The 17,398-nt window shown below is 59.8% G+C and overlaps 4 protein-coding genes across 9 annotated transcripts; 3 read left to right on the forward strand and 1 right to left on the reverse strand.

The window, feature by feature from the left end:
* Positions 1–318: 318 nt before the first annotated feature.
* KANK3 (KN motif and ankyrin repeat domains 3) lies at positions 319–7,200 on the forward strand. Of its 2 annotated transcripts, none has more exons than XM_035348260.1 (10): positions 319–928; positions 1,244–2,983; positions 3,070–3,169; positions 3,301–3,516; positions 4,020–4,107; positions 4,341–4,560; positions 4,681–4,823; positions 5,068–5,268; positions 5,349–5,447; positions 5,750–7,200. In XM_035348260.1, the coding sequence occupies exons 1-10, from the start codon at positions 892–894 to the stop codon at positions 5,804–5,806; spliced, it is 2,901 nt and encodes a 966-aa protein (XP_035204151.1). In that variant the 5' UTR covers positions 319–891; the 3' UTR covers positions 5,807–7,200. The 2 variants fall into 2 exon arrangements, with proteins under 2 accessions (XP_035204151.1, XP_035204152.1); XM_035348261.1 differs by having other exon boundaries at positions 5,753–7,200.
* Positions 7,201–8,962: 1,762 nt separating this feature from the next.
* Positions 8,963–9,642, reverse strand: RPS28 (ribosomal protein S28). 2 transcript variants are annotated; one of them, XM_035348262.1, is made up of 4 exons: positions 9,533–9,642; positions 9,409–9,456; positions 9,207–9,333; positions 8,963–9,088 (listed from the first exon to the last, which is right to left on the reverse strand). In XM_035348262.1, exons 1-3 carry the CDS (start codon positions 9,569–9,571, stop codon positions 9,211–9,213), a joined length of 210 nt encoding a protein of 69 aa, XP_035204153.1. In that variant the 5' UTR covers positions 9,572–9,642; the 3' UTR covers positions 8,963–9,088; positions 9,207–9,210. The 2 variants fall into 2 exon arrangements, with proteins under 2 accessions (XP_035204153.1, XP_035204154.1); XM_035348263.1 differs by having other exon boundaries at positions 8,963–9,089; positions 9,177–9,333.
* Positions 9,643–9,658: 16 nt separating this feature from the next.
* NDUFA7 (NADH:ubiquinone oxidoreductase subunit A7) lies at positions 9,659–10,940 on the forward strand. Its single transcript, XM_035348264.1, has 4 exons — positions 9,659–9,756; positions 9,854–9,903; positions 10,265–10,414; positions 10,690–10,940. Exons 1-4 carry the CDS (start codon positions 9,706–9,708, stop codon positions 10,784–10,786), a joined length of 348 nt encoding a protein of 115 aa, XP_035204155.1. The 5' UTR covers positions 9,659–9,705; the 3' UTR covers positions 10,787–10,940.
* A 2,043-nt stretch (positions 10,941–12,983) lies between these two features.
* On the forward strand, positions 12,984–16,879 carry CD320 (CD320 molecule). Of its 4 annotated transcripts, none has more exons than XM_035348373.1 (4): positions 12,996–13,553; positions 14,635–14,721; positions 15,070–15,221; positions 15,613–16,879. In XM_035348373.1, exons 1-3 carry the CDS (start codon positions 13,112–13,114, stop codon positions 15,216–15,218), a joined length of 678 nt encoding a protein of 225 aa, XP_035204264.1. In that variant the 5' UTR covers positions 12,996–13,111; the 3' UTR covers positions 15,219–15,221; positions 15,613–16,879. The 4 variants fall into 4 exon arrangements, with proteins under 4 accessions (XP_035204266.1, XP_035204265.1, XP_035204264.1 ...); XM_035348372.1 differs by having other exon boundaries at positions 12,998–13,562; positions 14,644–14,721; XM_035348375.1 differs by lacking the exon at positions 15,070–15,221 and having other exon boundaries at positions 12,984–13,553.
* Positions 16,880–17,398: the final 519 nt, after the last annotated feature.

The raw sequence follows: 17,398 nt of genomic DNA on the forward strand, positions 1-17,398 counted from the left end.
CCCTCCCCTCGCCTTTTGTTGGGTTTTCAGGAACGTTGCAGCCCATTTTTGCACCTTTATTCCCGCGGGGAAGGGAAATGCCGGTGCTCGCCACGGTGCCTCCCTCCCTACGCGGAGTGCCAGGCTTGCAGGCGGGCATCCCGCTGGCTCCCCTCCAGCCTGCGCGTGCCTGGCTCCTGGGAAAACCAGGCTCTCGTTTCACCACCACCACCCCCCCACACACCATGCCTTATCCCATGTTATCCTCGGGGAAAAGCAGCCGGGTCCCTCCTGGGGCCACCAAGCAGCCCCCGAGGGTGGGCGGGAGCCAGGGCTGGGGGTCGGCAGCTGGGCGGGGGGGGGGGTTGGCAATGCAGGGTGCCCTGCGGCGAGGGTGGACGTGGTGCAGAACAACTGCTGGGTGCTGGGAGACGCCTGCGGTCGCGTGGCTTCGCAGAAGCATCTGGTTTTCTGGTTTCATTATCCTAGGCAAACTTCTTGCTCCCGTAAAGGCTTCAGTGCCGCGCTCCAACAGCCTCCTTCTCCCAGCCCGCTCCCCCGGCGCAGCCGAGCTCTGACTCATGGCTTTGCGCCCTCGGAGCTGGCAGCGTGGCCGCCCCAGCCCAGGCTGCGAAGCATTCCTTAAATGTACAAACAATCCCCAGCCCCGCCAGCAGTGCAGGGCTCGCCTGCCTGGGAGCAGCCCCAGCCCGGTGCCGGCACGCGGAGGGGACCCAGCTGGTGTCGGGGCATGGCCGCAGGGATGTGCCCCGGGTTCGGGGCCGGGGCACCCGTGCCAGGGGAGCGGTTTGGGGTTGCTGGGGACGGTCGGGTTTGCGGGGTGTCGCAGGACAGGGCCCCGCTGTTGTTACAGGTTGATGGTCCCACGGTTGGCGGCATCCCGGGGAGAAGATGGCTCAGCCTGCACACCTGAACCAGAACCTTCCCGGTAAGGGGACCAGAGCTGTGTGCGGGGACCTGGCGGGGCCGCTGTGGGCAGGGGACAGTGGAAGGAGCAAAGGGGAGGGGCAGGGCTCGGCCATCCCGTCCCAATGGGGTCATCACCTGCAGCAACTTGAAAGCAGAGCAGGTGCCCTGCAGCACCTGATGGCACCACAGGTGCCAGGGATGGGCCACCCACCACGTCCTTGTCCAGCAGCATCACAACGGGGGGCTGCGGGCTGTGAATCCCGGCATAACCTGGTTGGAAAAGCCTTCCTGTCTCTGCCAGGTCCCTCCCTAAGCGTCTCTGCCTGTCTTGCAGATCTCGGGGGCCCCTTCTTGTACAGGGACCAAGACGATGGGGAGAAGAGCTCGTATTCGGTGGAAACCCCCTATGGCTTCCTCTTGGACCTGGATTTCCTGAAATACGTCGATGACATCGAAAGCGGCCAGACGCTCAAGAAAGTGCCGCTGCCGCGCAGGGCGAAAGGGGCCAGGCAGCAGCTCGGCACGCTGCGCAGCCCCAGCAGCCACACCAGCGGCTGGACCTCCACCGAGTCCCTCACCTCCACAGCCAGCGAGGACGGCAGGACCGCGCTGCTGCTGTCCCCACACAGCCGGGCGCCCCCGGAGCCCCTGAGCAAGCAAACCTCCCACCCCGCATCTCCCCCGCCGGCCGTGCGGCTGCTCCCACCTCCTGCCCGCAAGTGCTTGGCACGAAACCTGCAGGTGGAGAAGACCTTGCTGGAGACGAGTAGGAGGCTAGAGCAGGAGCAGAGCCATTCGCAGCCGGGCGCCCCGAGCCAGGTGCACCCATGGGTGCCGGCGGGCACCGAGGGCCAGCCGGGCTCCGCGCGGATGAGCCCTGGCAGCTCGGGGCGCAGCACGCCGGCTGCAGGGCTCGGCGCTGCCCCGCTGCAGCACGTGCGGGAGCAGATGGCCGCGGCTTTGCGGCAGCTGCGGGACCTGGAGGAGCAGGTGAAAACCATCCCCTTCCTGGAGATGCAGATCTGTGAGCTGCAGCAGGAGAAGGCGAAGCTGATGGAGAAGCTGTCGGTGGAGCCCGGCGGGAGCGAGGAGCAGCCCCGAGCGGGGCTGGAGTGCGAAGCAGAGCCGGCAAAGGGTCGAGCAAGCAAGATCGCGGAGCTGAGGAAGCTGACAGAGAAGCTGGCCGTGTCAGAGCGGGGCAGCCGTAGCTGGCCGGGCAAGGGCACGGCCGCCCGCCCCAGGGGTGACGAGAGGCCGTGCCGCTCTGTGGCTGTGGGCGAGGACCGGCCCATGACCGATGCCGTCTTCTACTACCAGTCACAGCAGGTGGGCAGCGGCGAGCCAGGCGGCGGGGCCCCAGAGCGCCGGGACGCGGCCGTGTGGGTGCTCGAGTCCTCGCTGGGGCTCGCCCCCGAGGTGGAGCGGGAGCTGGAGCTGCTGCAGCAGACGGTGGGGCACCAGAAGGAGGTGATTGCCCTGATGGAGGGGCACCTGCAGGAGGCCACACGGGAGCTGGAGGAGCTGCGGCTGGAGGTGTGTGCCCGCCGGCCCCGTGGGCGCACGGACAAGGAGGTGACAGCCAAGCCACAGGTGGCCGAGGCGCTGGTGGAGGCAGCGGTGGTGACGCAGAGCCAGGCAGTCGGCGACCCCGTGGAGATGGTGGATGTGGCCGTGGGGTGCTCCCCGCCGACGGCCTGTGTCGGGGTGGGCTGCTGCCCCGACCGGCGGGATGTGGCAGTCGGGCCTGATGCGGCCTCGGGGCATGAAGACAAAGGCAGCCAGGCCGACAGGGCCGGCACCGACAGGGCCAGCCCCGAGAGGGCCGGCACCGACGTGGCCACTGCTGATGCAGGCACCACCACCCCAGCACGCAAGGAGCTGGAGCCCAGCGCTGGCGGTGCCGGATGCCAGCGCACCCCAAGCGGTCCCCAGGGTGCAGCGGAGGTGTTGGAAGCGACAGGGGACACGTGCCTGGGCAGCCCGGCCCCTGAGGCCGCAGTTGTGGAGGTGGTGGACGGTGGCCAGGATCCGTCCTCAGCACGGGATGGCAGAGCAGCCGCCAGCCCTGCAGCCAGTGAGTTGGGGAGGGGGCTTGGGGTGCCCGGGAGCCCTGGGGGGAGTCTGGCTCACTGACCCCTGCTGCCCATCTCTCTGCTCCAGGAGCCCTGAAGTCCATCATGAAGAAGCGGGACGGTGCCCCCCGGAGCGAGGCCGAGGGCAGCAAGAAGAGCCTGCAGTTCGTGGGCGTGCTGAACGGGGAGTACGTGCCTGGGGCCGCCGCCAGCGCCCCGTGTTCCCTCGGTGCTGGGGGCAGTGGGGAGCTCCCGGGGGGACCGGCGGGTACGGCAGCTCCCACCGCAGGGCATCACTGAGCCCCCTCCCTCTGCACAGGTACGAGAGCACGTCCAGCGAGGAGGAGGAGGAGGATGGAGACAGCTCCTCTGAGAAGGCTTCAGCCGACAGCTCCGACAGTGAGGAGCAGGGTGGCACCGACACTTCGGAGGAGGAGGAAGAGGATGCCGGGGGTGGCCAGAGCGAGCCGGGCGAGCAGCAGGAGCAAGAGGGGGCCAGCGTGGCCCCACCAGAGCCCACCGAGGTGAAGGAGAAGTAAGTGCCAGAGGGAAGGTGCCAGGCGTGGCTCAGGGCTTCTGCGCCGCGTTTCGGTGCAGCTGATGGGAAAAACACACCCGCCTCCTGTGGAAACCATTCGGCAGAAAAAAAATCGTTCCAGCATCTCGGGCCTGCTAAGGAAACCACGAGACCGAGGCTGCAGCTGCCTCTTTTCTACAGGAGATAAATTGGAAAAAAAGAAAACAACAAAAGAAAAAAAAAAACTCAGTAGCATTTTTCAACAAAGGGAAAAAATTCGGCCTAAAAATGGGCAGATCGTGTCTGAGCACGTCCGTATAAGGCTGCACTTGGAAGGCCGGACACCCCAGGGGCACGGCTGCAGGCCTGGGGAGGAAGGCTCTGGGTGGGGGGGGGACATTCACCGGGGGGAGCGCAAGGAATTGGGGAGAGGAGCAAAACCTCGGGGCCTTGCTTGGGGGACAGAGGGGCCGGGGATTCCTTGCCGCGTGGTGCTACAGCCGCCCTCGTGCTCCCCCCAGGTTCGAGCTGAGCCCCAGGATGCGGGAGGCCTGCCTCATCGTCAAGACCCACCTGGGCCACCCCGGGGCCACCAAGAGCAAGGAGGCGGTGAGTTGGGGGCTGCGGGTGGCAAGGCTCGTGCTGGGCTGACAGCGGCTCCCCCATCAGCTGGGGGCACCCCCAGGCCAGCGAAGCCCGGATCAACGCTTTTCTTCCCCAAACAAGTCCCGGATTACCCCCAAATCCACACGGACTGAGCCAGGGCCGTCCCAGCACTGGGCTGGGCTTTGGGGTCCTGCCTTTGCGCCACGCAGAGGCTCAGCCCCGCTCGCTGCCCGCAGCTCGCCAGCAGCAGCCTGGTCCTGCAGGAGTGGTTCCGTCTGTCCAGCCAGAAGTCATCCGTCCCCGACACGGTTGCCAACCACCTCCTGGCCTTCGCCGAGCTCTCGCCAGCCCTCCTGGCCCACGTGGTGAACCTGGCCGATGGGAACGGCAACACAGCCCTGCACTACAGCGTCTCCCACTCCAACTTCCACATCGTGCAGCTGCTGCTGGACACGGGTGGGTGACCTCAGGTCTGCCACAGCTCCAGAAACGTCCCCCCCCTGCCAGGACGCCACCCTCCCTTTCCCCCCTGGGAGCAGCACCCTGAGCCTCCCCCGGCTCTGCCCGTCCCCACAGGGGTCTGTAACGTGGACCACCAGAACAAAGCTGGCTACACGGCGCTCATGCTGGCAGCGCTGGCAGCCGTCGAGCAGGAGGACGACATGAACGTGGTCAGGAGGCTCTTCAGCATGGGCAACGTCAATGCCAAGGCCAGCCAGGTTGGTGTGGGATGGGGGCCACCGCGTCCTGACCCCCCTCGCGGGCAGCTCCCGGGGCTGCGCTCGCCTCCTGAGCCCACCCCGAGGGCAGGACCCCAAACCTGGTGGGGGCAGTGGATGGGGAGGGCGTCATGCGTCTTCATCCATCTGGCATCGGGGCTCCGTCTCTGGGCAAGCAGGTGCTCGGAGCCCCTGTGGGCACTGAGGCGGCAGCGGGTGGCACAACTGTCCCTATGTCACGCAGGCTGGCCAGACGGCGCTGATGCTGGCAGTCAGCCACGGACGGCAGGAGATGGTGGAAGCCCTGCTCGCCTGCGGCGCTGACGTGAACCTGCAGGATGAGGAGGGCTCGACCGCGCTGATGTGCGCCTGCGAGCACGGCCGGGTGGAGACCGTGAAGCTGCTGCTGGCTCAGCCCACCTGCAACATCTCCATCGTGGACAGCGTAAGCCGCTGGGGCCCAGGCGTGCTCAACCCGCTCCTGGACCCAAAACCTCTTCCCACCTGTTCTCCTGCCCTCCTTAGGATGGTAACAACGCTGTCGCCATCGCGCTGGAGGCCGGCCACAGCAACATCGCGGTGCTCCTGTACGCCCACCTGAATGGGACAAAGGCGCAGCCACACGTGAGTACCGCAGCCCCCCAGCCCCTGCCACCAGCTCTGCCCCGTGCAAGGGACGCAGAGGTGGCACAGTGCCACCGGCTCGGCTGCACGGTGGGCAGGGGGCAGCACCGGAGGGGAACGGGACCGGGACAGGTGAGAGCAGCTGATGGTCCCCAAGGAAGGGGTTGTGGAGGCGAGAGCAGAGCATCCCAGGTGCCAGATGCTCATTGCATCCTCGGTGGCAAGGGAGCAGCCTGGCTGGCCATCACCAGGAGCCACTGGATGGTCCCTGGTGACATTTGGTGACCCCTCCCTCTCTACAGCAGGGGCCATCAACAGTGGGCACCAAGAGCCCCGGGAACCCAAAGAAACCAAATTAGAATGACCTTTGGATCCAGCCGTGTGCCAGCTGGCCACCCTCAGTGCTGGGCTGTAATTTACGTCCCCCCTCCTGCTGCTCCCTCGTGTGCTGAATCGCTCCCTGAGGCTGAAGATGTTTTCATCCTGCTGGCAACAGAGCAGGCACTGTCCCTGGGCCTCGCTCACCCTGCCTGCTGCAGGAAGCGTCCCACGGTGCCCACCTCGCTCCAAGTGACAGAGCCAAGCATCAAGTGACCTCCGCTGCCGGCCACGATCACTGGAGCTGTGCCACCTTGGAGCCCTCTGCAAGGCCCCAGCTCACCGGAACAGCGAAAAAGCAAGCCAGCAGAAATAGCAGCTGGTTTCTGCTCCTAGAGCCAGCTCCCAGCAACTGCAGGAGGGCAGCAGAGCCAGTGATGGGGAGCAGGGCTGCAGGAGGGCGAGCATCAGCAGTGACAGGAGAGGGGACACAGAGCTCACACTGCCACGGGAGCATTTCCAGACTGAAATGCGTCCTCGTCTTCTCCGGCATTTTATTTCCCAGCAGAAACCTGAAGCTTCTCTAGCACATGTACACAAAGGAAAAAAAAATACATTGCTTTGTCAGAAAAAGCTGGAGTTCAACATGAAATCAGTGATTTGATTTGCTCGATGAGAGCAAAACTTGTGGATGCTTGGGGCTACAGCCAAGCTGAAAGAAGGGGACTGAGAGCCACAACTGCTTAGGGACTGGGCCTGCCCAGCTGATGCCCCACACAGGATCCCAAAGCTAAAAGTCACCTTGTAAACACTTCCCCTTTTAACAGTCTCAGAGCTGCTAGCAGCTCAGGGGCTCGAGTTGCCTTGACAAGCCCCTTTCTGCCCACTCCCCTTCCCCAAGGGGAGGGTGGCTGAGGATAAGGAAAAGAGATCAGCAGGAAGAGCTCAGAGGGAGAAAGCCTAGGGCCTGCGGAGATGGACGCGTATGTCAGAGCACGTGTGTGTGAGTGTGTGCGCACCAGGCGGGGTGGGAACAGACGAGGTGGGAACAGACGAGGTAAGCTTTAAGGACTGGGAGCAAAAAAAAAAAGGCTTTTGCATGTGAAGCAGGCTGCCCTCTGACTCCTTCACAAAGGTGACCCATGTCGCAGCTCCTCCTCCTCAGCTCATCTCCCTCCCTCTCACACCACACAGGCCTTGTCTGAGCCATTCTGTCTGCTGGGAAATGCTCCCCAAGAAAGCTGCTGGGGCAACGTGCCGCTGTCCTCGCCCTTTTTCAGCTTTGCACTGAAGTTAATAGCAGATGCTCACAGCCGCTCTCTTTGCGCTGCTCTGTATGTATTCCATACTCACTGCTTTGGTTTCACAGGTTTGTTTACTGACATTTTAATATTGATGTTTATTTTTAAGATAAATAAAACCTCAAGTAAAATTATTTTGAAATATTACAATGACCATCAGCAGTCTCCTGCCTCCTTGTTTGAGTCAAGCTTTATAAAGCCCCTAGAACAGCTTCGGCAGGGGGACAGCCTGGGCACAGCCCCGGCCCTGAGCAGTCGCCAGCATTTCAACCCATTCCCTACGAGTTTATGAAGTGGTTAAATCCATCAGTCTTGTTCCCTAACAGCTGAAGTTCTCCAGAGCGAGGAACTGGATTCAGGTACCATGAGGTGGCATCTTCGGGCTGTTTCACTTCATGGGACCAAGCCAGACAGTGGATCCCCTTCCCTCTCCTTGGTTTGCCCTGGTGTTGATGCTGTTCAGCTGCTTTGTTGTAGAGCAATCATCCGACAGTGGGATGGAAGGAGACCTCACTCCTCACACATGGCTGAGGGTACGCCGACCACACGGGGTTAGCTGGGAAGGGCAGCAGCTGCTCCAAGCCACCTCACTACAAATTCACCCCCAGCTGCCACTAATTCACAGCAGATGCCTCACACCCCACTCATCTGGCAGCCCTGCACTGCCTCCGGTCCAGAGCACAGAGGCTCCCTGGTCACTGCCAAAGCTGTGCTGGGAGAAAACAGCAGCCGGAGAAGTCAACTCCAAGGTGGGCTTCTCGCACTCAGAACTAGCCCCTGAGAGCTCTGTCACCAGAACCAGGGTAAGAGATGCAGCCAATGCTCTGAAACTGAAGTGACACCACAGAGAAATCAAGAGCAAGGTCAAGTAACAAAAGCATGTCCCCAACAACTGCCTTCTGCAGACCATAAATATCACAGGCCTGACCAGGGCACAGCTACCACTTGCAGGAAGAACTACAAATGCTCCTTCAATGCCAGCCTTGAACAACAACCCCCACTACCTGCCTAAGCTCAGCAATTTGAACCTTCAACTCCTTAAGTGCTCTCCTGAGCTTTGGGATTCCCAAGCCTTCATTCCCACCTGTTACTGAAGTGCCTTAATAAGGTTCAGAACATCAAAGGAGGAATGCTCCCCATGGGACTGACCACTGCACGATGGTGAGAGCACAGCACTAGGAGCCACAGACCTGACTTAGTTCACACATCACAGAACAGCATCGCTCCCACTTAGCAGAAAATCCGAGTTTGCCACAGGGGCAAAGTGCTTAAAAACCACCTCCTGTGACGCTTCTCAGACTGATTCCTGACCCTTTCAGTCTTACAGTTATGTAGTAGCCTAAAATAATAAACTCTTCTAGCTGATCTTGTGGTGGAAGGGAAAGCTGAGAAGAAAGTGAGATCGATTTACCAGCTCCTCTAAGGGGAGAGAGAGGAGTGCTCCTTGTGGGCGACTGCCAGGAAAGACAGCAAGTAGTTATATTTATAGTAGCATTTATAGAACAGCTTTCTGAGGGCAGAAAAACAGAAGCAGCAGGCAGCCACTTTTCAAACTGGTACAAAGTTTGACTTTTGACTTGTTAGCAGATTCCACAGAAGTCCAACAGGTATACCAGTGCCACTCTGAGAAACTGACACACTCTGACACACAGAGAAACGCTTATCAGATTGGTCTGAATTAACATTGCTGTAATCAAAATAAATTATTTTGCTGCAAATGACAAGTTAACAAAAACACAAGAACACATATGTCAAGATAAACGCCTAACGTGTAGCCCCAGTCATAAGCTGGGTGTGCTTTTGTCTGGCTGAACCCAACAACAAAAGGCAGGTGTGTGCACACCAAGACAAGCCAGAACATTCACACACTCAGAAAGTGAGTCCTGGACAAAGGAGAATAGGAAAAAAAAACCTTTATTGTGTGAACAACACAAACGCCACGCTCCTCTCCATCTGTAATCCACGTCCAGCTGAGATGATGTACGCTGGTGGCTCTGAGTACATGGGACAAGTGTTCATCACCTGAAAGGGAACAGCAGAGGCTGTGTCTGGGCAGGGGCACGGCGCCATCCCTCTGCTGCTCAGGGGGCAGCGGGGCCAGGCAGCGCCGGGCTCAGCACCGGGGAAGGGGGGCACCCACCGGCTCAACGCAGCCGCCGGGCCTCGCGCTCGGACTCGAGCAGGGTGAGGACATCACCCTCACGCACCGGGCCCTTCACGTTGCGGATGATGGAGCGGCTCGTGTCGTCCATGAACTCCACGCGCACCTGCGGCACGGAGCGGCGTCAGCTCGGCCCGGCCCGGCCTAGCGGCGGCACCGCGGCCCGGCCCGGCCCACTCACCTGCGTGCACTGCCCCTGGGAGCCGGTCCGGCCCAGCACCTTCGTCACCTGCGGACAGAGAGCACGGCGTCAGCCCCGCGGCCCCTTCCCGCAGCCCGGCCCCCTCCCGCTCCCGGCCCCGCACCCTGGCCAGCTTGATGGGCTGCACGCGGCTCGTGTCCATGGCGGCTCCGCGGCGCAGGAAGGGGGCGGCACCGCCCCCGCTCCGCCTTATATAGCGCCAAAGTCTCGCGAGACCCGGCGTGCCCCGCGCGCCGCTGCCCGCCCCGCCCCGCCCTGCCCTTCACAGCGGCCAAGATGGCGACGGCCACCCGCATCATCCAGCGGCTCCGCAACTTCGCGGCGGGGGTGAGGGCGGCCGCGGGGCGCTCCTCGGGGCCGGGGGGGTTGGGGTGGCCGCCGTCCCCGTCCCCGTCCCCTGAGACTCTCTCGCCTTGTCTTGCAGCGCGACCTCCAGGCCAAGCTGCAGCTGCGCTACACGGAGATCGCCAAGAGGTACCGGGGGCGCTCCCGTCCCCTGAGGGCAGGGGGCTCGCCGCGGCCACCGGGGAGCCGAGGGGGCTGCTGCCGGCCCGCTCCGTACGGTCACAGTCACAGAGCGGGCAGGGACCTCAGGTCACCCGGCCCCAGCCCCCTGCCGCGGCAGGGATGCTGCCCACCCGGTCGGGGTGCCCGGGGCGCTGCCTCGTAACGTGTCATTTTATAACATCGCGTTCGTGTCAGGCCTCCCGGCTGTCCTAGGCACCTCGCAGCCCCTGCCTGACCCGTACGAAGTACCACAGCGCTTGTGTCACGTTGCGTGGAGCCTCCCTGCCACCCACGGCCGTGTTGAAGTTCTTAAACTTTTCCCACCCAGAACCCAGCCACCGCCTCGGCTCCCGGTGGGTCCCAGCCACAAGTTTGCAGATAACTACTACTGCACGCGGGACGGACGCCGAGAGGCTTTCCCTCCTATCGTGGTTGCGTCCACACAGAAAACCCTCGCTGCGGGGGCTCAGGCCAGCAGGTAGGTCTGACCTGGTCTGTCCTGCAGCGCTGCTGCTGTCACTGCGCACCGTGAGCAGGTTGGAGCCTTGTGTGGTTTGTACCGAAAACACGGAGTTCTTTCAGTATTGACTTACAGGTTAGAAGGAGGCTGAGCTAATTCTTTGTACTTGTCTTCTCTTGAATAAATAAATGAGTTGGCCGGAAAGTGACTTTTGGCATTAATAAAACCAACACTCTCAATTTAGCCTGAGCGCTATTAAAACCTCTTCTTCTCTCTTCCTTTTTCTGCCGCAGTTCAGGCTCTGCAGTGGCAACAGCTGAGAAAAAGCCAGTGACACCAGGGCCAGCAATTAAGAAGTGGGAAATTTCAAAAGACCAGCCCTATTTGTGAGAAATTAATAAGGCTGGGTGTGCAGAGTTCATGAGAAAGCAGTACTCTAATGGGTAAGCCTGCAGTGGATTTAGCTACAGTGATGCTGTATGGCACTCATCCTAGTTTTGATGTATGACTAATAAATACATTCAAAGTTGTAGTTATCCTCCCATTTCATCTGTCCTGCTTGAATCGTTCAAATTATTTTAACAGTGTTTTGGACGTAAGGTTTTCTTGAGGGAATAGTAAGGGGGTGTACAAACTGGAGCTCGGGCTTAGTGGATTTATATGCTGTCTGTGGCCATAACTGCTCCGAGATGAGACCCAGAAGCACAGCGGGGATATCACTGAAGGTCAGAGCTGAACAAAGCATGCCTGTAGCTGCAAAGGACCTGATGATTTTATTTTCTGGTAAGAAACGTTAATTAGTCTGTGGCACTGTTCAGTCATGCTCAGGATGGATTTAGCCTCCATCAGTTCATCCTGTCACAGAAATGGTTGATAGAGATTTTGGTCTAAAGCTCGGCCTCGTAGCGTGCCAAGCTCTTTGTGATACTTCGTGTGTGTTGGTTCAAAGGAATCCAGCTGCTTACTTTCACTTCCCAGGCCAGCTGTTAACAGTCAGTCAGCAGTGAAGATTATTTCTGGCTCACACAGCAAGCACCTGGTCCCCTGCTCAGTCTGCCCTGCTGCAGTGACAGAGCACCCACCTGGGGGTGGTCCTGCCCGTCCCCAGGGGCAGCTGATTTGCCAGGCTTGTGCTGTGGCGTTGCCATGAGCTCTGCTGATTATTCTACAGCGAGTATATCTATTTTCCTGCAGCTGCTGGGAGACGCTGGAAGATTGCTGACAGGGTTATGCTGAGTCTTTGAAAAGTCAGTTGCCTGAACGCAGTACTTGTACCCGCTGTCTTGACGGGACCAGCCAGCAGAGCTTAAAAAATCATACGCAGAGTTGACGAGGGAAGACCGAGCGATGTCAGCTCCCTGGACTTCTGTAAGGCCTTTGTCATAGTCCCACATGACATCCTGGTCTCCAAATTGGAGAGAGATGGATTTGATGGGTGAACCATTCAGTGAATAAGGAGTTGGCTTGAAGGTCTCACCCAGAGAGTGGTGGTCAATGGGTCTGTGTCCAGGTGGAGGCCGGTGATGAGTGGTGTCCCTCAGGGGTCTGTCCTGGGACCGGTACTATTTATCTTTATCAGTGACATAGACAGTGGGATTGAGTGCACCCTCAGCAAGTTTGCAGATGGCACCAAGCTGAGTGGTGCAGTTGGTGGAACAGAAGGAAGGGATGTCATCCAGAGGGACCTGGAAAACTATGAAGAGCCTAAGTGAACCGAATGAAGTCTGAACACAGGGTGCTGCACCTGGGCCGGGGCAATCCCAGGCATGAGCACGGACTGAGAGAACTCATTGAGAGCAGCCCTGCAGAGAAGGACTTGGGGGTTTGGGGGGATGAGAAGCTCAGCATGAGCCAGCAGTGGGTGCCTGGAGCCCAGAAGGCCAACTGCATCCTGGGCTGCATCCACAGAGGAGTGGGCAGCAGGAGGTGGAGGGGATTGTGCCCCTCTGCTCTGCCCTTGTGAGGCCCCACCTGCAGTGCTGCATCCAGGTCTGGGGCCCCCAGCACAAGAAGGACGTGGGGCTGTTAGAGTGGGTCCAGAGGAGGGACACGAAGATGATCAAGGGGCTGGAGCACCTCTACGGAGAAAGGCTGAGAGAGCTGGGGATGGTCAGTCTGGAGAAGGCTCAGGGGTGACCTCACTGCAGCTTTTCAGTACTTAAAGGGGGTTATAAAAAAGATGGAGAGCGACTTTTTGCTTGGGCAGACAATGACGGGACAAGGGCGAACGGTTTTAAACGAAAAGAGGGGAGATTTACATCAGAGGTGAGGAGGAAATTCCTCAGAGGGCGGCGAGGCGCTGGCAGAGGCTGCCCGCAGAAGCTGTGGGTGCCCCGTGGCGGTGTTCCGGGCCGGGCCGGGCGGCGCCGTGGGCGACCCGTGTCGGTGGCTTGGCTCCGGCCGGTCTCTGAGGCCCTCTTCCGACCCGAGCCGTTCTGTGGCGGCTCCCGCCGGGCAGGGACCGGCGACCGGCGCGGAGCTCGCGGCCCCCGAGCGCTGACGGGCGGCGGCCGCCCCCGGCACCCCCCGCCCCCCCCTCCCCCGGGCCGCCGAGGCGGGCGCTGAGGGGCGCTGAGGGGCGGGGCCGCCTCAAGGTCGCGCGCCAGTGCCGCCGGGGAGGGGGGCGGAGGCTGCGCGCATGCGTCCTGCCGGCGCGCGCGGCCCGCTTTATAGGCGCGTGGCGGAGGCGGCGGGCTCTGGGTGTGCGGCGGGAGCATGGCGCGGCCCCGGCTGCTGCTGCTGCTGCTGCTGCTGCTCCCCGCGCTGCTGCTGCTGCTGCCGCCGCCCGGGAGCGGCGAGAGCGGGCGGGCGGGGCCCTCCTCCCCATTGGCTCCCGCCGCGCGCTCCCCGCGCACGCCCTCGGCTCTCATTGGCTGGCGCCGCCGGCGGCTCAGGTGCGCGCCTCGAGGGGGCTGCGGGGGCCTCGCCTCAGGGGGGGCCGGGGCCGGGGCCGGGGTCGGGGCCTGGGGGGCTCTGGCGGCTCCCCTCAGCCCCAGCCCCGGCCCCGCGGGCTGCGGCCCCGGCCTGTTCCGCTGCGAGGAGCCGCGCGGCGAGTGCTTCCCCCGCGAGTGGATCTGTGACGGTCACCCCGACTGCCTGGACGAGCGCGACGAGCGGGGCTGCGAGGCCAGCGGGAGCCCGGCGGGGCCGGGTGCTGGTAGCACAGGTGCGGAGCGGGGGCGGCCGAGGGGCTGCGGGCGCTGGGGGGGGGGAGCCTGAGCGTCTGAGGGGGCGTTAGCCCCCCTAGGGTGGTCCCGGTCATCGCAGCGGGCCTCAGGGGGTGTCCGTGGTTCGGCCGGGGGCAGCCCCACCTGAGCTTCCTGCCGGGCAGCCAGCGCTCAGCACCCCAGGGCTGCCTCGGGAAGTGCCTCTGAAGAGGTTTCTTCCCCAGGACGTGGCTCTGGCTGCCTCGGAACCAGCCGCTGTCAGGAGGCCCCACTGAGCTGAGGGAAGTCAGAGAATCACAGCATGGTTTGGGTCGGAAGGGACCATAAAGACCCCCTGGTCCCAACCCCCACCATGGGCAGGGACACCTCCTGCTAAATTCGGATGCTTAAAGCCTCATCCAGCCTGGCCTTGATGAACACTTCCCTTGCTGGGGCATCCACAGCTTAGCTGCTGGGGGTGCCTAAAGGTGGGGCATCCACTTCAGGTACTGGCAGGCCACTGTAAGTTCTTTCCAGAGCCTTCTCTTCTCCAGGCTGAACAACCCCAACTCCCTCAGCCTGTCTGCAAAGGAGAGCTGCTCCAGCCCCTTGATTACTCCTCTGGACTCATTCTAATACGTCCCTGTCCTTCTTGTGCTGGGGGCCCCAGAGCTGAGCACAGGGCTCCTGGTGAGGTCTCACGAGAGCAGAGCAGAGGGGGACAATCCCCTCCCTTGCCCTGCTGGCCGTGCTGCTTTTGATGCAGCCCAGGGTACAGTTGGCTTTCTGAGCTGCAAGCACACATTGCTGGCTCACATTGAACTTCTCGTCCACCAACACTGGTTGGTTTCTTTATTGGCTTTGTCTCTTCTTACCCTAACAGTCTTCCCTGTCTAAGAGGCGTGAGGAGAATTTCCTAGCTTTCTCCTATTGTGTGGACTGATCGTAGTAACAGGAGATAAGGCTTTGCTTCAAGCAATACGAACCTGTGGGCACACTTAGGATGAACTGGGAACTCGGTCAGGTTTAGATTGGAGGCTGCTTTGCTGATCGAGAGGTGACTGGGAAACCTAATGGCCTTCTTGTTTTTTTCCATCACAGAGGCTTCAGCTACCCCTGTGCCTGGGCACACTCTGCCATCGAGGAGTCAAAGCTGCACGTGGGTGTTGATTATTGCAGGTACGCGAGGCTTGGAGTGCTGCGCATGGTTTTGGGTTAGGCTATAACTGACTTTTCTAAGGACATTTGTTCTAGACCAGCATCAGTAGCTGTGTTCTATGGGCTTGGAGGCTTAGGGGAGGCTGTACACCATGGCTTGAGCGCTTTTGGAGCTCTGACTTGGTCAAACTGTGCCTTCCCCTTGGAAAGGCATCTTGTTCCGTGCGGTCTGGCACTAACACTTCCATGCTGTCTGTCCATTATCCGTGAGGAAGATGCTGATCTCTGATAGCTGAGCAGCAGAGCCTGGTGCTGATGTCCAGCCCAGGTGCAGTGAGTGGTTCTCTGCTTGTGCACTCTTCTCTCTAGTGCTCCTGAGCTGCCTGGTAGCTGTGGGTGGTGTCGTTGCATGGGCCCAGTCCAAAGCAAAAAGCAGGTCTGACATCTTCAGTCTTGAAGAAGCATCAACTGAAGAACAGTTGATATCTGACAAGAGCCAGGCAGGCTTATTTTCCTGAAAGGTATGTTCCTTGCACCCCACATGCTGTGTGCATGCGGGAGAAATGCCACCTTGCCCTGTTCCTGGCCTCTAGAGCTTCCCCCTCTGGGGTAGCTCTTCCCAGCTCTTCCTGCTCACATGCTCGGGCTTTCAGTTTGCCCTGAAGCAGCAGCTCTCTCCCCTTCTTTCCTCACAACCAGGCATGAGCACTCCTGTTTGACTGCAGGGATCATTGCACAACCTAATCTGAGAAAATGCTGGCTTCTTTCAGTAGTCTTGTGACCTGAGCGCTCATGCAAAGATCTTAATTTTCTGGTGTGGATTTTCTTCTTCCACTCCATACAAAGTGAAGTAGCACCAGATTTCTGGGCTAAAGGACTGCTGATAACCAGGTGTTTCTTTTCCTGTAACAGGGATCTTTTGCTGCGAAGCGATAAGATGGGACTAAGTTCATTTCCCTCTCACTCATCACAGAAGCTGACTGAATTTGCACGTTAAGCTCTCCAGTCTGGTTTGTTGTTACATTAGAACGCTCCCCTTGGAAATGGGTCTGAGGTTGTGCAACTGCTTTTGCACTGGAAACTGCGCAGGACCTTCCCTGGTGAAATCACCCCTCATAAAGGTGACAAATCCCCTCATTGTTCTTGCCTGCGAGGATTGTTAACGCGGCTTCTCATCGGCGTGGCCTTGGACCCAAAGATTTTATTCTCCGTGAAACTGGAGGTGCAGTGCCAGGTGCTACTGCTTTCTTCCACCTCCAAACAGGAGCCTTTTGTTGCAGCCCCGTTCTTCTGCCAGGATTTTGTCAGGTGTCAGGGAGCAGAAGTTTTCTCTCCCCTTTCAGTAGGAGCTCACTGAACCCGCACAGATGGGACGTACGCTCTGTGTTCACACTGGTGTTCCGACGCTGCTCAGTCCAACGCGCTGTCTGACAGGCCGGCCACGGGGATGAAAGCTGAAAAGCTTCCTGTCCACCTGAGCTCTGCGTGCTGCTCTGTCACCCCCAGCCAGCACCTCAGCACACTCCCTGCCGGCAAGGATCTCACCACCGGCAGAACAGCACCTTCACCCCAGTGCTGATTTCTGGATGTCGTTTCTCTGGCGTTGGAGCTGTCATCCTTAGGCCTCTTTTGCTGGAGGTTTTGAGTGTCTGGTATCTTTGGTTTTCAGCTTGAAATAACTGGTGTCTTGGGTCCAATGCTGTTGCCTCCGCTTTGCGGCACTCCCAACTGTTCGTGGCTGGCTCGGTGTGCGCTTTTGAGAAGAACTGACAGCATCAGAGGAGATGACTGACCCGTGCCTCTAACTCAGCACTGAGCTCTCCTCCGTGTGTTCCTTGCACAAGTGTTTAATGCGTGTCAAAGGCACAAAGCTGCTGCCTCGTCTGTTGCATTCTGTGCCCTGAGCTGAGAACCTGGCTTGCCATGCAAACTCCTGTCATCAGCCTTAGGGCAGGAGTCTCTTGCTCTTGGATAGTGTGCAAGCGCGCAGCTGTAACTCATGTGAGAAACTTCTATATGAGGTGTTGGAGGACTGGGCCATGCCAGAATGGTTATTTTTAGTACCAAGAGGTCATTTGCAAGGGTACACACAACCTTGTCTCTGTTTCTATAGGGACAATTGGAGCTAGCTGTTGGTGAATGACACAGGAAAATAAAGAACTTGAGACTAATGACATCTTGATTTGTGTTTTTTTGTGTGTGTGTGTTGTTTTTTTCCTTGGGTTTGTGCATTTGTTCAAACTGTAATTGGGAGACTGGGACCTGTATCAGTTTTGAATTGTCCCGTCCTGGGAAGGAGGGCTTGTGGAGGGTGGATTGGCGTGGACAGACGGAAAGCAGGCGCTGCCGTGTCTGCGTGGCCATGAGGAGACTCCAACACACACCACCTGCACTGGGAAAATGAAATACAGGCCTGGAGAAGAGAGAATGGAGCGGGTGGACGTGAGAAACACGGCTGGCACTTGCACGGGGGTGCTACTGCAGATCAGGTGACAAAGGAGAGGCTTGGATAAGAACGAGATAGAAAATCAAGACTGCATGAGCTCATTCCTTTTTCATTAGAGCAAATGGAGGACGGGGTGCCCGGCAGAGCGGGAAGGTGCTTCAGAAATCCCAGCAGGACAGGGCTAAGCAAGGGCTGTTCCTGCGGTAGCTGACTAGCCTGTGGTGGCAGGGCCATATGGCAGAGGTCAGCTGT

The sequence above is a fragment of the Oxyura jamaicensis genome, chromosome 28, assembly GCF_011077185.1.
Source record: "Oxyura jamaicensis isolate SHBP4307 breed ruddy duck chromosome 28, BPBGC_Ojam_1.0, whole genome shotgun sequence".
NCBI classification, from domain to species: Eukaryota; Metazoa; Chordata; class Aves; order Anseriformes; family Anatidae; genus Oxyura; species Oxyura jamaicensis.

What these genes read in the sequence shown, in the direction of transcription:
- RPS28 (XM_035348262.1), bottom strand. Translation starts at nt 9,571, where the DNA reads ATGGACACGAGCCGCGTGCAGCCCATCAAGCTGGCCAGG. An exon ending in AGCCCATCAAGCTGGCCAGG is followed by an intron (nt 9,457 to 9,532) that starts GTGCGGGGCCGG and finishes CTCTGTCCGCAG; the next exon opens with GTGACGAAGGTGCTGGGCCG. An exon ending in CCCAGGGGCAGTGCACGCAG is followed by an intron (nt 9,334 to 9,408) that starts GTGAGTGGGCCG and finishes TCCGTGCCGCAG; the next exon opens with GTGCGCGTGGAGTTCATGGA.
- CD320 (XM_035348373.1), top strand. Translation starts at nt 13,112, where the DNA reads ATGGCGCGGCCCCGGCTGCTGCTGCTGCTGCTGCTGCTGCTCCCCGCG. An exon ending in CCCGGCGGGGCCGGGTGCTG is followed by an intron (nt 13,554 to 14,634) that starts GTAGCACAGGTG and finishes TCTTGTTTTTTT; the next exon opens with CCATCACAGAGGCTTCAGCT. An exon ending in GTGGGTGTTGATTATTGCAG is followed by an intron (nt 14,722 to 15,069) that starts GTACGCGAGGCT and finishes TCTTCTCTCTAG; the next exon opens with TGCTCCTGAGCTGCCTGGTA.
- NDUFA7 (XM_035348264.1), top strand. Translation starts at nt 9,706, where the DNA reads ATGGCGACGGCCACCCGCATCATCCAGCGGCTCCGCAACTTCGCGGCG. An exon ending in TCCGCAACTTCGCGGCGGGG is followed by an intron (nt 9,757 to 9,853) that starts GTGAGGGCGGCC and finishes CTTGTCTTGCAG; the next exon opens with CGCGACCTCCAGGCCAAGCT. An exon ending in GCGGGGGCTCAGGCCAGCAG is followed by an intron (nt 10,415 to 10,689) that starts GTAGGTCTGACC and finishes TTTCTGCCGCAG; the next exon opens with TTCAGGCTCTGCAGTGGCAA.
- KANK3 (XM_035348260.1), top strand. Translation starts at nt 892, where the DNA reads ATGGCTCAGCCTGCACACCTGAACCAGAACCTTCCCG. An exon ending in GCAGCTGCTGCTGGACACGG is followed by an intron (nt 4,561 to 4,680) that starts GTGGGTGACCTC and finishes CCGTCCCCACAG; the next exon opens with GGGTCTGTAACGTGGACCAC. An exon ending in GGACAAAGGCGCAGCCACAC is followed by an intron (nt 5,448 to 5,749) that starts GTGAGTACCGCA and finishes CCCTCTCTACAG; the next exon opens with CAGGGGCCATCAACAGTGGG.